Source organism: Cyrtonyx montezumae, unplaced genomic scaffold (assembly GCF_038088225.1).
Source record: "Cyrtonyx montezumae isolate F1298 unplaced genomic scaffold, pur_monq_1.0 scaffold_7, whole genome shotgun sequence".
Lineage (NCBI taxonomy): Eukaryota > Metazoa > Chordata > Aves > Galliformes > Odontophoridae > Cyrtonyx > Cyrtonyx montezumae.
Genome location: NW_027072078.1, coordinates 10,860,461 through 10,873,978, shown reverse-complemented (window position 1 = coordinate 10,873,978; position 13,518 = coordinate 10,860,461). Strand labels below are relative to the sequence as shown.

Genomic DNA, 13,518 nt, shown 5'->3' with positions numbered 1-13,518 from the left:
TGATAGGGCGGGGCGCCTCCAGGCGGCAGCGGCCCGGCACCGCTTTTCCGATGGGGAACATTTGCCTTCGTGGTTTTCCATCCGCGCGGCCGGCAGGTAGGACTCCATTCTAAGGAAAGCTTTGTATTATGATAAACACTTTATTTCGTATGTATTGTAGGAGTTGTCTGTGTGTAGTATTTTCATATCCCACGATATCGGCAAAATAAGCTAATCGTGAATGAAGGCAGCAGCGAAGGGCTGAGGCTGAAATGCTGCCTAGCTGTTATGACACTGAATGACCTCGCAGTGGTTCATAATTGTTACTGATGCTAGTCCAGCCAATAAGCCTAATATATTTTTGTAAAATCATGGTCATATACAGTCAACTCTTGAGAAAACAGATGATTTCCATTCAAAGAAAGAAAATTGAAAGAAAGAAACAAAAACAAAAAAAAAACAAAATACAAAGATACAAACTAAAGTGTTCCTCTATACCTTTTTACAACATAAAAAGGTATAGAGGAACACTTTAGTTTGTATCTTTGTATTTTACAGTCTTTTTGCCCTATTAAACTAAGCAGCACACCAATGTGCATTCTGAAAATGCGCTTGCAGTGACTTATAAATCTGTATTCATCTGCTAGTGAGGGGAAAAGAAAAAACTATATGTTCAGCTGGTGTAAATCATAGAGTAGAATCAGTTGAGTTGGAATGGACCTTTAAAGGTTAACTTGTTTTTAATAGTGATGTGGCAAGACTGATGTTTTAATAACACCACACTTGCAGCAACCTCACTTCAGGCTCTGAAGCATTTAGTATAGAACAGACAAAAAGAAGTGTACCTATAGAAAAATATGAAAACAAGCTTTAGCAACAAGAACCTAAAAACAAAACAACTATTGCTTTGAGTTTCCAGAAGCATAAGCGTTATGCTTCTGGGACAGCGGCAGTGTGGCTGGGAAGCAGTAGAAAGCTGTGTCAGCACACACAGTAACTGTGAGAAAAGCTGAAATGAGAAACGTGCATCTTAAGCTAAGATTCACCAATAGTGCATGTAATGCTGACTCTTAAAATTCAGCTGAATTTTAGATTGTTGCTCAGAAGTAATCTTAAACAGCTTAGTCTTAGGCTCACAGGGTGGGGGTGGGTGGGAGAAAAGCGAGTATTAGCTTTTGCAAATGTGTATACTTTCTGGGGGTACCTAAGGGACAACATGGAAATACTTCATACGGTGGACTTTACACAGTATGTTCTTGATTTGCTTTTCCACTTAATGATTGACCTGCATAGAGCTGTTTGAAAAAGACTTGGGCAAGAAATCAGTAAAACTGTTGTTTTCTCTACGAATAGGGCTTTGAGCAATGTCAGAGATGTAAAGCTCCACTGAATGCTACAGCTGCCCTCTCACATCAACAGATGCTTATTGGCTCTAAAAATAAAGCTCTATTATAACTCCACTTGAAATGTGCTGTAAATATGTATGTTTTAAAGGTACTTTTAAGCCATTTGTTAGGAGCTTCAATGTTAGTTAAATAAACCCACAATACATGACGTGGCTACCTCAAGCAACTTTCCACTTTATTCACAGTGGAAGCACGCTGTAATTGTCTATTGGTACATAACATCAGTTTCACTTTTCTTTTTAGTGACACAGTTACCCTCTTGTCTGAACTGAAAGCTTAGATTAAATAGGATATCTGGCTAATGCTAATTTCCTAGCTCTGCAAAGGCGACAGCGCCAAAAGGCCCTGTTTTACTGTTTCCTCCTACCAGGCAAAAAGCACTCCAGGAATTGCTGAATAATACCTAGTAAAATATGAAAAAATTAAAAATAGTGTAAGAAAGCTGTATAATTTTGCATTAATAACTGAAATTGTATACTAGAAAAACCAACTGATCTTTATTTTCATTTTCTTTAATTTACACTCAAGTATATTGGAGGCCATAATAAGATAAGGTACAGCTATTGCTGAGTAAAACGTACACTACTTTGCTTAGTAAGTGTGGCAGAAACATGAGTTTTAACTTCTGGATATTACAAAGAACAGAATTCTGGTGCACAGCATCTGTAAATCGTTGTCTTCAATATGAAGTGTAGATTTGGTATTTTCACACAATTTTGGGCAGTTTGGGGTACTTTTTAAAGCTTTAAGGTAGCATTTTTTCCTTACTGAGAAGCAAAAGTCACTAAGTTCCACTTTTCAAAAATAACAAGTAATGCAAGATCCCTTACCAGAAAATAATGGCTATTAAATCTGTGAGGAATAAAATAGAATTTATTTCTCAAAACCATCACATTTCCTCAATTTCATTCAGCAGGATGTTGGCAGAACTTAAAAGAGCTGGGCTGACTGTTTTCCTTTAAAAGATGGTACAGCAAATCCAAGAGTGTATATGTTCCTTGTTTTCCTTCCCTAGACTAAAATCAAGGAAATCACTGGCTACTTTTTGATCCTTTCACAGAATAATAAATAAAGTCACAGAAACACACTATCACCTGTGAGAGACTTTAATATACATATTATAATTACAGTGGGCAGCAGGCTTTTGTACATTTTAGTAGTGAAAAGTATTGTCATATTTGATCTTCAGTGATGTCCTCCATTCTTCTTTGGGGGAAACAGGGCATACTCAATGCCAAGAGCAACGACAAAAGCTGCAAATCCCCACTTGAGTCCTCTAGTAAAGACTTCTGTTAAGGTGGCAGGTTTTGCATAGCCACCCATATACCTCCAAGCTTCATTACTAAAAGGAAAATAAAACCAAAAGAACAAAAGTTCAGTGGAGCCAGTGTGATAAACATGACAAAAGTTCTTTGTTTGGAAAAAAAATCTGAGGTTATTTCTGGATATGCACTAAGATGGTAACATTTCTATCATGTAAGGTATTCCAGTAACAGTAAAGCTCATGTTAGCAACTCTTAACTCTTTGCAGTTCAGAGGAGATACAAGTAACACAAATACAGTAGACTCACTTTCCTTAACTAGTTACACATTTAATACATCAAATTTTACTCTGAAACCTGGCACACACAAGGGATAGAATAACTGCAAAGTCTAGTTACTACCCTATAAAACACCTAGGAGAGTTGAGTATTAAAAACCTCATGCAACCAGTATAATGTAAGGAAAAGAAACTGAGCCTCTAAGGACATAGACTTTAAAAAAGGTAATAAATAAACACACAAGAAATATTATTTGCTCACAAGCTAGCAGATAAATCAGAACCATCATTTCAGTAGCACACAGATTTTACTGAGGGGTAAAGTATTTATGTTCACAGATCATATTCTTCTCTTGTGCAAATGGCTGTGATTCAGTGAGAAGGCATATTGGCACAGAAGACCAGTTGTTAGTACAGCATACTGCTTAGGAAGAGACACAGCTTTCCAAATACAACATCTTTCATACAGCTTAATCTACACTTATAAGCAAGGTGAACATTAATGTACATTTACTACAGATTGGAGAATAGTGCTGTCAGCCTGAAGATCCTCCAGATGTTACACTATGTGAGTTTTTAGCAGATTACAAAAAGTAAGTACTAACAGGTAAAGCCTTTGCTCTGAAGGCTCCTGAATAGCTGCTCAAGCGTTTTTTTCCTCTTACAGGAAAACTGAGCTACACAACACAGGGCATTTAATATTTTATTCACCAAGACTGAAGAGTACTCAAGCAAAGTTTACATAGTTCATAATGGGGGAAAAAAAGCTATGTTAAGACAACGTATCAATACCACTTTTGAAGCTCCTGCACTTACCGAGCCCACGGATCTCTGAGACCACGTTTAGCCAACCTTCTTTGGACGTCCTCTAGAGGAGTACCCTCTATCTTCCACTGCCTGTAGTCAGGGAGTTCTGTTCGGCCATGGCCATGGCCATGTTCACTTCCATGCCCCATACCTACAAGAAAAAATAAATTTCGGTTCTTCTGCTTTGTGAACAGTGGACCTTTGAAAAAAGAGAAAAGAGACTTTATACTGCATTTCAGAAGTTGGTGATAAAGAAGCAAACTGTGCTTGAATTTATTACTTATTTCCCATAGGAAGCAACAGGTGGCTATTTGGACTGAAATCATACATGGCTACTTTAACGTGCCATATGTCTAAAGGCAAGAGTCTCACATAAAACTATTTACAAAGCAATAATAATGCTATCTTATCTATGGAAAGAAAAAAAATGGGATTTTTGCTAACAAAAAAAGACCATTAACATGGACTCTGAAATACACAGCATTAACATAACAAAGACTGCCAAGGAACAGGAAGATTCTTTGCATTATTTAACAACAGAAAATTCCACAACTCGGGGAAACTAAAATAATAATTCACCCAAGTTTGCTTTCATAGCATTATACATAAATATCTCTGATCAACAGTTTAAATATGCCACACTGGACTTGCTCTTTTAATACACTAAAGAAGAAACCACGTTACATGTTCTTCCTCGTGCTAGGCCAGTAAAATATCCCTAACTGCATATTTAGAATTTAAAAACAGCGATGTGGATTTAGAAGTAGAGATAACTTCATAACTATAAGTCACAATATAGAATGCAAAAGAAGCTATCTCAACTTAGTGACCTATGTATACTTTTAGAGAATACTACTATGCTTAAATCAACACCGTCAAATAACTGGAATTCAAAGGCACGAAAACCCATGGATTACAGCAGGAATAAGTATTTTAAATGAAATGGTACAGATCTTAGAAACACCGGGTAAATGGCAGGTTTCTTCTCCAGCCTTCAGCCCTGTCAGTGAAACCAGTGCATCCCAGGCACTGACACTTAACTAACAGTAACCAATGGGTTCAGCTGAAACTACTCACAACGTAGTGAGACTTCTTTCAGCACGAGTTTCCCATTTTAACACCCGTATCCGGCAGCACAGAGCAGGTTTAGCGCCCTAGTTTTTAGAACCGTCTGGAACTCAACAGTGCCAAGATGACAGCCTCAAAGCCTGCAGCTCTGGAGGAGCCTTGGCTGCGGGGGCCCAAAGGGATGGGACAGCATTTCTGATAATGCTGTTATTACCTGAAAAACATCTCCTGCTCCTAAAGATAAATAAATAAATAAAACAATAAATTAAAAAAAAAACCCACAACAACCCATCTCTCTCTAACCTTGGCAGGCAAACCCACAACCTTGCTCTCCTACCAATATTTACCTCCCTGCCAGCAGGGGCTACAAGCACCCCCCCCCCAGGCCCACGCTCGAGCCGCACTGCGGCAATAGTCGGGTGCCCTGTGTCCCGAGGAGGGGCCTCGGCATAGAGCTGCTGCAGCTGACGGCAGGGTAGGGCAGGGCAGGGCAGGGCAGGGCACATTACGTTCCGCGCTGGAGCAGCCCCGCTCTCTCCAAGGGAGCAGTGCTCCGGGCCGGGCCTGCCCTGCCTCCCCCCCCTCTGCTCCGGCCGCTCAGTACCTGCCCGCTCCGCGACCCTCCGCCAGGACGCAGCCTCTGCCCGGAAGCGGAAGTAGGCGGACGCAGCCGCTAACAGAAGCACGGCAGGGCACAAGCGTTCCGTGCAGCTTCCGTTCCGCTTTGTACTTCCCTCCCTCCTACCGCTCCGTGCAGGAGGAAGTACTGAGACTGCCCTCAGCTCCCCGCTGCCCGCAGTGCTGCCGCCGCGGAACTTCACAGAGGCACTTCACGCACACGCAATAACCACGAGCCCAAGCGAAGGTACGAGCAGAGGGGATAAGAGGGGGAGGATGAGCGATGGACGAGGAAGCGGCCAATCAGCGCGGGGCTTGTTGGGGCGGGAGCGGCCCAATGGGCGGGCGCGTTGTTGGGCTGCGGGCTGGCAGCAGCTGGAGGTGGCGGCAGTGGCGCTGGTGGAAAGGGTGAGGGGGTGGTGGCGGGAAGGGTGCGCAGCAGAGCTGTGGGAGCGCGGGGCCTGGGCGGGGGCTGTCGTGTGGTCCTTCTTTCTCCTGCTCTCTTCTCTCTCTCGGTGCGTCCATCGGCTCTTGCGGGGACGGAAGCCCGCAGGGTCTCCGTGTGCGGGGGCGCGAACCGTTCCTCCCGCCGCTGCCGCTCGCTGAGGTGCGGTACCTCCCCTCGGCCTCCTTCTCCCTCTCAAGCGGCGGCTCGGGCACGGCACGAGCGGCAGAGTCCCCGCGCTTATGTAAGCCCTGGGCCCCGCCGCCCCCGGCCCGGCCGCTGCTTGCCCCCGGGGCTGCCTTCGTCAGGGAACGGAGAGCTGGAGCGGCCCGCTAGGCTGAGCTGGGGGGACTGTCAGCGGGTGTCTCCTCAGAGGGCACGGCTATTTGTTTCCGTAGGAGCGGTGGGGAGACGGCGTTAGATCCTCGAGATGCGCTGAGAGGTAACTGAAAGTTAAAGGTTTTCTCAAGACCTGCTTCTCCCGTGAGGTTGTGCCTTCGTTCCACTGAGTGTTCGTCCCTGGGGAGCTTTGCGTGTCATTGATAGATATAATTATGAAGCGTTGATTGTGTTGCTATTTGGGTAATTCGGTGTTTTTTCTTTGTCCATATTCTTTGAGTATGTAGTATTGTTTTTCTGGAAGGAAACTCGGAAAGACAGCCTCTGAGTGACTTGGTCTTAAATCACTTCTTAATGCTGTGGTTATGCCGTCTCTTTGTAGCTGAATGCAAACTCTAGGTTATCCATTTCTGCTGCACACATAGGAATGAGAATAAACATTGTTTTATAGTGTGTGTGGTACTGGCAGAACGTTAGGACTGAGTGCAGATTTGTTTTTTAATACCTGATTTGAAGCTGCTTCTAGTTTTCAGGCTTTTTATGTTGATATTAGGAGGGCATGAGAAGTGTTCCAGAAAGAGTGCCATTATTGTGTTATTAACAGTGAAATTGTTCTAAATAGAGTGCCATCTGTTTAATCCAGACTGCCTCTGTCTGGTTTCAGTGCTGAATGTTTTTCCCTGTGAGATAGTCTGTAAGACCCAGTGTCAGGAGAAGACACATTAGTTTTTTCAGTAAAGCAGGGAGGTGAAATTGGAGGTGGCTTCTTTATTTGTTGAATACCAGGGATTTCAATTTCTGTTTCATGGACAGTGAAGTTCTTTCTGTCTGATACCTGTGAATTATTTCCTGTTTCTTATTGCAGTGGAGCTACAGAATGTGTGTTCAGCATCTAGTGTTTGCTGTGGAATGCTGGTATTTTTCTCAGAATATTTTTTCAGTGGCCTGTGAACATGTTAGATACTAGACAAGATTATTTCCTTTTTTGAAGGGGGAAAAAAAAGAACAAAAAAAAAAAAACCCTCTTAGCTTTGTGTTTTTTCTTTTTTTTTTCTTTTTTTTTTCCATGGTGCTTTGCAGTGTAGCTTGCTGATCTATCCGTGAAGCCTTACTGATGTTAAGACTCTGTCAGTTCCAATGTTAAGTACTGTACACAGAAGACTGACTTTGTGGGACCCGTTGTGGTTGAACAGAGTTATAGCAAAGGAGTACGCTCTGCAAGGTTCACCTTCAAGCACGCTATAAATGTCAGGTTTGAACAAGAGTAGCTATTCAAAACTAAGTATATAAAACCTCTTAGTAGGGCAAGCTTTGTGCAGTTTATAGATTTGCTCTGCAGTGAGGTTGCTTAATGTCTTACTTCCTAAATTGTCTTTCAATATGGACTGTACTCTTTCTAAAGTAAAAGACTGTGAATATGAGGGATGTGTTGTTCTAGTGATAAAGCAAGCTTTCTGAAGCTGTATCTTCACCAAACGAGTGAGTCTGGATAATTATAAGGAGCCTTATGGTCTTGTTGTAGTCTGTTTTTGTGAAGGAAACTTCACCTTGCTGAGCTACTGATCCTTTTTTGGACTGTAACAATAGTATGCATAAGGAGCTGAAGCATGAGAATTTTTCATTTTGTGTAGAACGTACTGAATGTCCTTTAGGAAGAGAAGGTCATTAGGATTCTGTGTAAAAATGATTTTTACACTGTTTATTCAGTTGCTGTTTTTTGTTTGTTTGTTTTTGTACTATTTGTAGTGGTGATAATTTCTGAAAATTAAGTGTTCTAGGATATGGTTACATTAGCATGTGCTCAGCCATTCTAGTTGTGATTAATTGGGATTCCTGCTTATGGTTACCATGTTAGGGTAAAGTGGCAAGGCTGTCCTGATAGCTTTCAGAAACCTGTGTTTCCAGAAATGTCAGTATGTATTCTGAATTACCAGATGTATCACTGTTACTGTTCTGTTTGCATACTAGTATTCTCTGTATCAGTGATCTGTGCTTAGTGGGATGTTCTTGATTATTTTCTGGCTTAGAGAACTGTGACTGATGGTGACTTGAAGTACTCTCAATTTCGAGGGTGCTTTTTGTTACTATTTTAATGTGTTTGAGCCACTTAAAGGGAAACAATGCATATTTTTCTCCTGAAATTGCATGTTACTTTCTCAGGCTTTATGTCATTAGTTAATTATACTTCACTAGAAGCTTGTCGTCATTTGAATGAAATGGTCAATCCTGTTTTAATTGTATTGATGATGAAAAGATTTTTCCTTAAGCTGCCTAGGTTTCTTTGGATGTTGTTTTAGAAATGCTAAGGAGGGTGGGGGAGCAAGTTATCTTCTCAAGCTGCAATTGAGCTAAATGTTCCCTGGGTTGTATCACAGTCCCAAACCACTGTTCTGTATTTAGGAGTAATGATTTGCTGGAGCAGCATTGTTTCTTTCTGTGTTTTTGGCAACCCAGAGATCATTTTTCACAGGAAGAACTGTACTGCTGGGCTAATCTGCCATCCTATCCTGAAGCCCATTAAAACTCTTTGATGCTGGTATGTGACAGAACCATTGTTTCAGTCCTGCTTGTGCTGCACTACTATGTGGTAGTTGACAGCAGATGCTCTATTATGTTCTTTTCTACGCAAGTGTACTTAGGTCAGCTCCCCCAGTCTCTCTGTGGAGATGAAGTTTTGTATGGCTTTTATTCTATGGGTGTACCTGATTAAAAAAAATAACAACAAAAAAAAACCTCTTCTGAGTCCAGGTATTGCTTTGAATCTACCACCTTTCTGGCAGGATGCACCACCTGGCTTCTCATGTTGTGTGAATAAGTCATTGCTCTGTTCTTTTTTGGACTTGTTATCTGAGAACTTAATATGATACCTCCTGTTTTCTGCAGGAGAAGGAGCAGGACTGTTTGGCTCTTTTCCAAGGGGATTGATATGAGTTCAGAATCAGGCTAATGTGTTCAGTCAAACACTTGTACGGGCTTGAAAGTAATTTTTCATGAATTTTCTTATGCTTGTTCCTTTAGATTGAGGTAGTGTATGGTAACTGTTGAATCACGGCCTGAACCACTGTTTGATCACCTGAGGCAAGCACTGAGTCAGCTGCAGGAGCACAGGTGAAGGCAATTCACTGTGTGATCAGAAGGGGTGGAGTCTGGCTCCACCTCTCCCAGACCCTGTTTAAGGGCTGACCATCACCGGGGAAGGATCTCTTGTTGGAGATCCCTCTCCTGTGGAGTTATTGGTGAGCCTCGACCATCTGGAAAAGGCCTTTCTTTATTTACTGGTTGTCTGTCTACCACCCAGATAAGCCAAGCAAAGTATACCATCCACTTCATTATTTTCTGTCAACACTATTCTTTCAGTTTATTCACCCTACAGATAAGAACTAGTATGCAGGAATGAAGCTGAAGGCTTTTCTAGCTGACTGCTATTGCAGGCCATCTGCCATAGTAATTATCTTTTAGGTAGAAGTCTTGTGACTCTTGCAAAGAAAGTGAGCATGTGCAGTCATCAGTCATGGTCTGACTTGCTACTTCAGTCATATTTTCATTTACAGGTGGTACAGTTACAAGAAATAATTCTTATTTAATGTTGTTTTTCACTGTGCTTCCTTTGCAGTTATTTCTGTGTGGTAGATAAAGTTTCACTCAGACTCGTTCAAGGAAACGTTCACTTCTGAGTTTTGTAAGCTTGTTCAGACATTTCACGTGGGGTGTAACGGAAGGGTGAAATAGGAGCAACAACTTCAGGAAAGATTTACAGATCTCATGTCTTGTCTGAATATCTGTTATCTTTTCCCGATCCTTCCTTCTTTCATCTGATTTGGCAGAAATATAGATTCATAAATAAAGGAATTTTTGGATGGTTAAGGTTGGAAGTGACCTCTTGAGATCATGTACTTCAAGTCCTTTGTTGAGGGTCAGCTAGGACAGGTTCCTCAGATTTTGAATGTCCCCAAAGGAAGAAGGTGCACAGTCTCTTTGGGTAATGTGTTCTAGTGCTTAAGTGCTCTCACCCTGTGTAAGTTTTTTATGTTTAATATTTCAATACGTGTCTGGATAAATGCTGTTTCTTTTGACAGCAGGACACTGCTCTGAATTTGCATCATTAACTGAAAATAAACTATTAAAATGATTGAATTTTTTTCTGCTCCTTTCCTTGGATATTTCATGCTTTTAATAACAAGACAGGTCATTTGAATATTATTTTTTAAATTATTTTTCTTTTTTTATGACAACAAACAACTTCAGTCAGAGGACATACTTCTGGGAGTGACTTTCCCTCCAATGTAATTCTGACCTTATCTTTTTGAATTTGAAATACAAAGTTGAGATAGAGGGGTACTTCTGGTGAAATAAAATATTGATGTATATTAAAACAGAAGTCTCTATTGCCAGCAGTACAACAGAGAAGAGAACGGATAAACAGCGACCAGGATTGGGTGCTGGGCAGGATAACATACAGTTTCCAAACTGTTCCAACGCATGCTGCAGGTTATCAATAATTAATAGAAGTTTTGTGCTGTAAGAATTGCAGCATGACCAGTAGTTATTCTTCTGTTAGCATAGTGTTTTTGTCAAATGTAGTGACTTTGGGCATAGGCTTTTATGTATGTTGTTTTCATTACAGCCAGAAAAGTTAGATGTGACGTTATGGATATATTTTGAATGGCATTTATGTTGGTTAATAGTGTCTTAAGTATGATAAGTTAGATGTCGATTGAATGTATGTCTTAACAAACCCTGTAGCTACTTTTAAACTAATTTGCATCTTTTTGCTTTATGCTGTTGCAATGTAATTTAGATCTCCTGTGCCCTTCTGGAGTATTAAGCTGAGTTCTACAGCTGTGTTACTTTGCTGCCATGAGATGGTCTTTTCCTCTCAAGTCCAGTGTTTCTTGTGTTATGGTTTGTATTTGAAAGTGCTCATGGGAGTAAAAAATTAGTTATCTACTTCAATAGGTATGTAACCAGGAGTCACAATTCAGATGCTTTATAAAATGGTCATTGGCAAGTCTTTTTTTTTTTGTTAAATTTCCTCCTTGATTTTATTCTGCTTTTCTGCATTCTGTCTGGCTTGCCCCTGTTTCCCAGTGCCTCTAGTCAGGTTGCTCCCTTGGTGTCACTGGTAGAGTTAGAAAAATATTTTACTTAAATTTATGATTTTCCTTTTGAGTGGAACTGGAGATGGGAGGAAGGAGAAGGAGATCTCACTGGGGTAGTGAACTAAAATGTCAGATGAATGTCTGCTGTAAAGGGTGAACTCCCTTGCCTGCCCCCCTCCCAGAACTGAATGCTGGGATGTGCCAAATCCCCTTGCTGTATAATAATGTTCAGCAGAGGCCTTTATGGATGCAGTCGCAACAGTTCAAGCCACTTAAAATTCTCTGCCAGGAGTGTACTCTTCCTGCTTATTTTGAAGGGTCTTACTGCAGGACATGGTATTTATCCAATAACGTTACAATCAAATTGGCTAACTGATATTTGCAGTTTGGAGACATCAAATCTGTGTTCTTATGCATCATCTCAGTAGTTTGACTCTTACAGTGCTTTTATTTCATTGTGATTCTTCAGTAAGTTGAAGTAGTTAGGTTGTCTTTATCAGTGTCTGCAGTGTGTATGGTTCATGAGTTCTTTAGATAGTTATACATTACTATTACACTGAATTATTTCAGTGAAATATGATGTGGACATTTATGCAGGCTGCATGACAGTAGTTCCCTGATTCTTACAGGGTGATGCTGGGACATATGGAATTTTTTTCTTGTATTTTTCTATTTTCATTCTCTTTATTTAGTGACATCTGAACTTTATGATGTAGTAGTTAGGGTCATCTTCCATTCTTCTGCCCTGCCTTGGTAACTGCTGAGTCTAGAGGGAATTTTGCATCTGTCTGGAAGGACTGTAAGGTTTAAATGATTGTTTATGCTTTTCATGGCTGTCCAGCTGAGGTGATGATGTGTTGAAAGAGAATGAGGTGGAATATGTGCAAAATCTCTTCTTCCCCCTACCCCCAATACAATTTCCTTCTTTTTCTTTCCACCTCCTTCTGTCTCCTTCAGTTTTGTGAATACCCTGAGCTTTAGGAGAGGCTGGAGAGCACGCCCTCTGCATCCCTGCCTTTGTTCTCGTTGGGAATTGGAGTGCAAAGTTGGAAACTTGGTTTACAAAAAAATATGAAGATGCTCATCTTCTTCAGATGAGCCTCAATATCTGAAGCACTAGTTTGTGGAGAACTGAACATAAGCATAGCAGATTTTGTTTCAGAGGTGTTTTAAGTTAATTTGTTTCTGAAAAATTACATTCAATGTTTTTTTTCTTTTTTAACATGAAAACAAATTATTTAGAAGTGTATGCTCCTTAGGCTTTAATGGGGTAACAACAAATAATAAGGCAAACCTGCCAAGTTTCTTTTGATTGAAAAGTCACTGCAGGGACAGGTATGTTTGCAACAGTTTTGCCTTTGCCTTCCTGCTTCTTTTTTGAATGGGTGAGACAAAGTGTATGAAAACATTGGTCAGGGGCTGTGTGTGCAATTCAGATAGAAATCCTTTCCATCCTCCGTGTCTCAGGTTGGACTAATCTTGGTTGTGAAAACAGTAATTTAAAATCAGTTATTCCTGAATGTGAAGAAACAATTGTCTGTTTGTTTTTGTAATTATAAAAGCAGTGTCAGGATAGAGCTGCTGTTGATTCTGTAGGCAGCTGTGTGTTGGGCTGTGCTATGTACAACTATTAGCTGCTGCAAAGACTCCTTTGAAGACAGTTTGTGCAAGGCTGAATTTGTAAATCTCAAACTCAGTTTCTAAATATGTATTGTTTGCTTTCAGTAGTCCTTCTTATTGTGTGTTTGTGTGGATTTTTTCCCCCTTTATTATTAACTGACTGATTATAGTGAAGAAGGCTTTGTGTCTGATGTGTTCTTGTCAGTGGAGCTTCTTTCTTGGATAGGTGGCTGCAAGTAGTATTGCACTGGATGAGCGTTTAATGCACCATAGCTGTGCCAGCCTTTCGTATCTTGCACGTAACTTAATGACTGATGTTAAACCTCACGTTATGTTTGGATAGCTGCCATCCAGATCTTGCAGAGAAAAATTCTTGGTGCTTTTGGTACTATTGAAGTCAGTGCTAGATTTACATTTATTTCCTGGTGTTTAAGGTCACATTCTTAACTTTCCAGGCTTCCTTTGCATTTTACTTTGCTATAAACCTGTAAAACTGAGTTTCCAGTGACAAAACTAATGCCAGTGTTTGTAGATGGAGCACAGTCTTGATAGTACGGATCTTTGTCCAACAGGAATAATACAAGGGTAAGGAGTGGA

The 13,518-nt window shown here is 40.8% G+C and overlaps 2 protein-coding genes across 4 annotated transcripts in view; one reads left to right on the top strand and one right to left on the bottom strand.

The window, feature by feature from the left end:
- Positions 1-2,475: 2,475 nt before the first annotated feature.
- Positions 2,476-5,524, bottom strand: NDUFB3 (NADH:ubiquinone oxidoreductase subunit B3). The gene is made up of 3 exons (XM_065750521.1): positions 5,405-5,524; positions 3,742-3,883; positions 2,476-2,727 (listed from the first exon to the last, which is right to left on the bottom strand). The coding sequence occupies exons 2-3, from the start codon at positions 3,879-3,881 to the stop codon at positions 2,571-2,573; spliced, it is 297 nt and encodes a 98-aa protein (XP_065606593.1). The 5' UTR covers positions 3,882-3,883; positions 5,405-5,524; the 3' UTR covers positions 2,476-2,570.
- A 243-nt stretch (positions 5,525-5,767) lies between these two features.
- Positions 5,768-13,518, top strand: part of LOC136057594 (hyccin 2-like) — a 73,337-nt gene continuing 65,586 nt past the window's right edge. For 2 of the 3 annotated variants that reach the window (XM_065750360.1, XM_065750358.1), the window contains exons 1-2: positions 5,787-5,826; positions 6,262-6,305. The gene's annotated coding sequence lies outside the window, so the exon portion shown is untranslated. Of the gene's footprint in view, positions 5,827-6,261; positions 6,306-13,518 lie in introns of all 3 variants that reach the window. The other variant, XM_065750359.1, reaches the window with a different exon arrangement.

What these genes read in the sequence shown, in the direction of transcription:
- NDUFB3 (XM_065750521.1), bottom strand. Translation starts at nt 3,881, where the DNA reads ATGGGGCATGGAAGTGAACATGGCCATGGCCATGGCCGAACAGAACTC. An exon ending in CTCAGAGATCCGTGGGCTCG is followed by an intron (nt 2,728 to 3,741) that starts GTAAGTGCAGGA and finishes TTTTCCTTTTAG; the next exon opens with TAATGAAGCTTGGAGGTATA.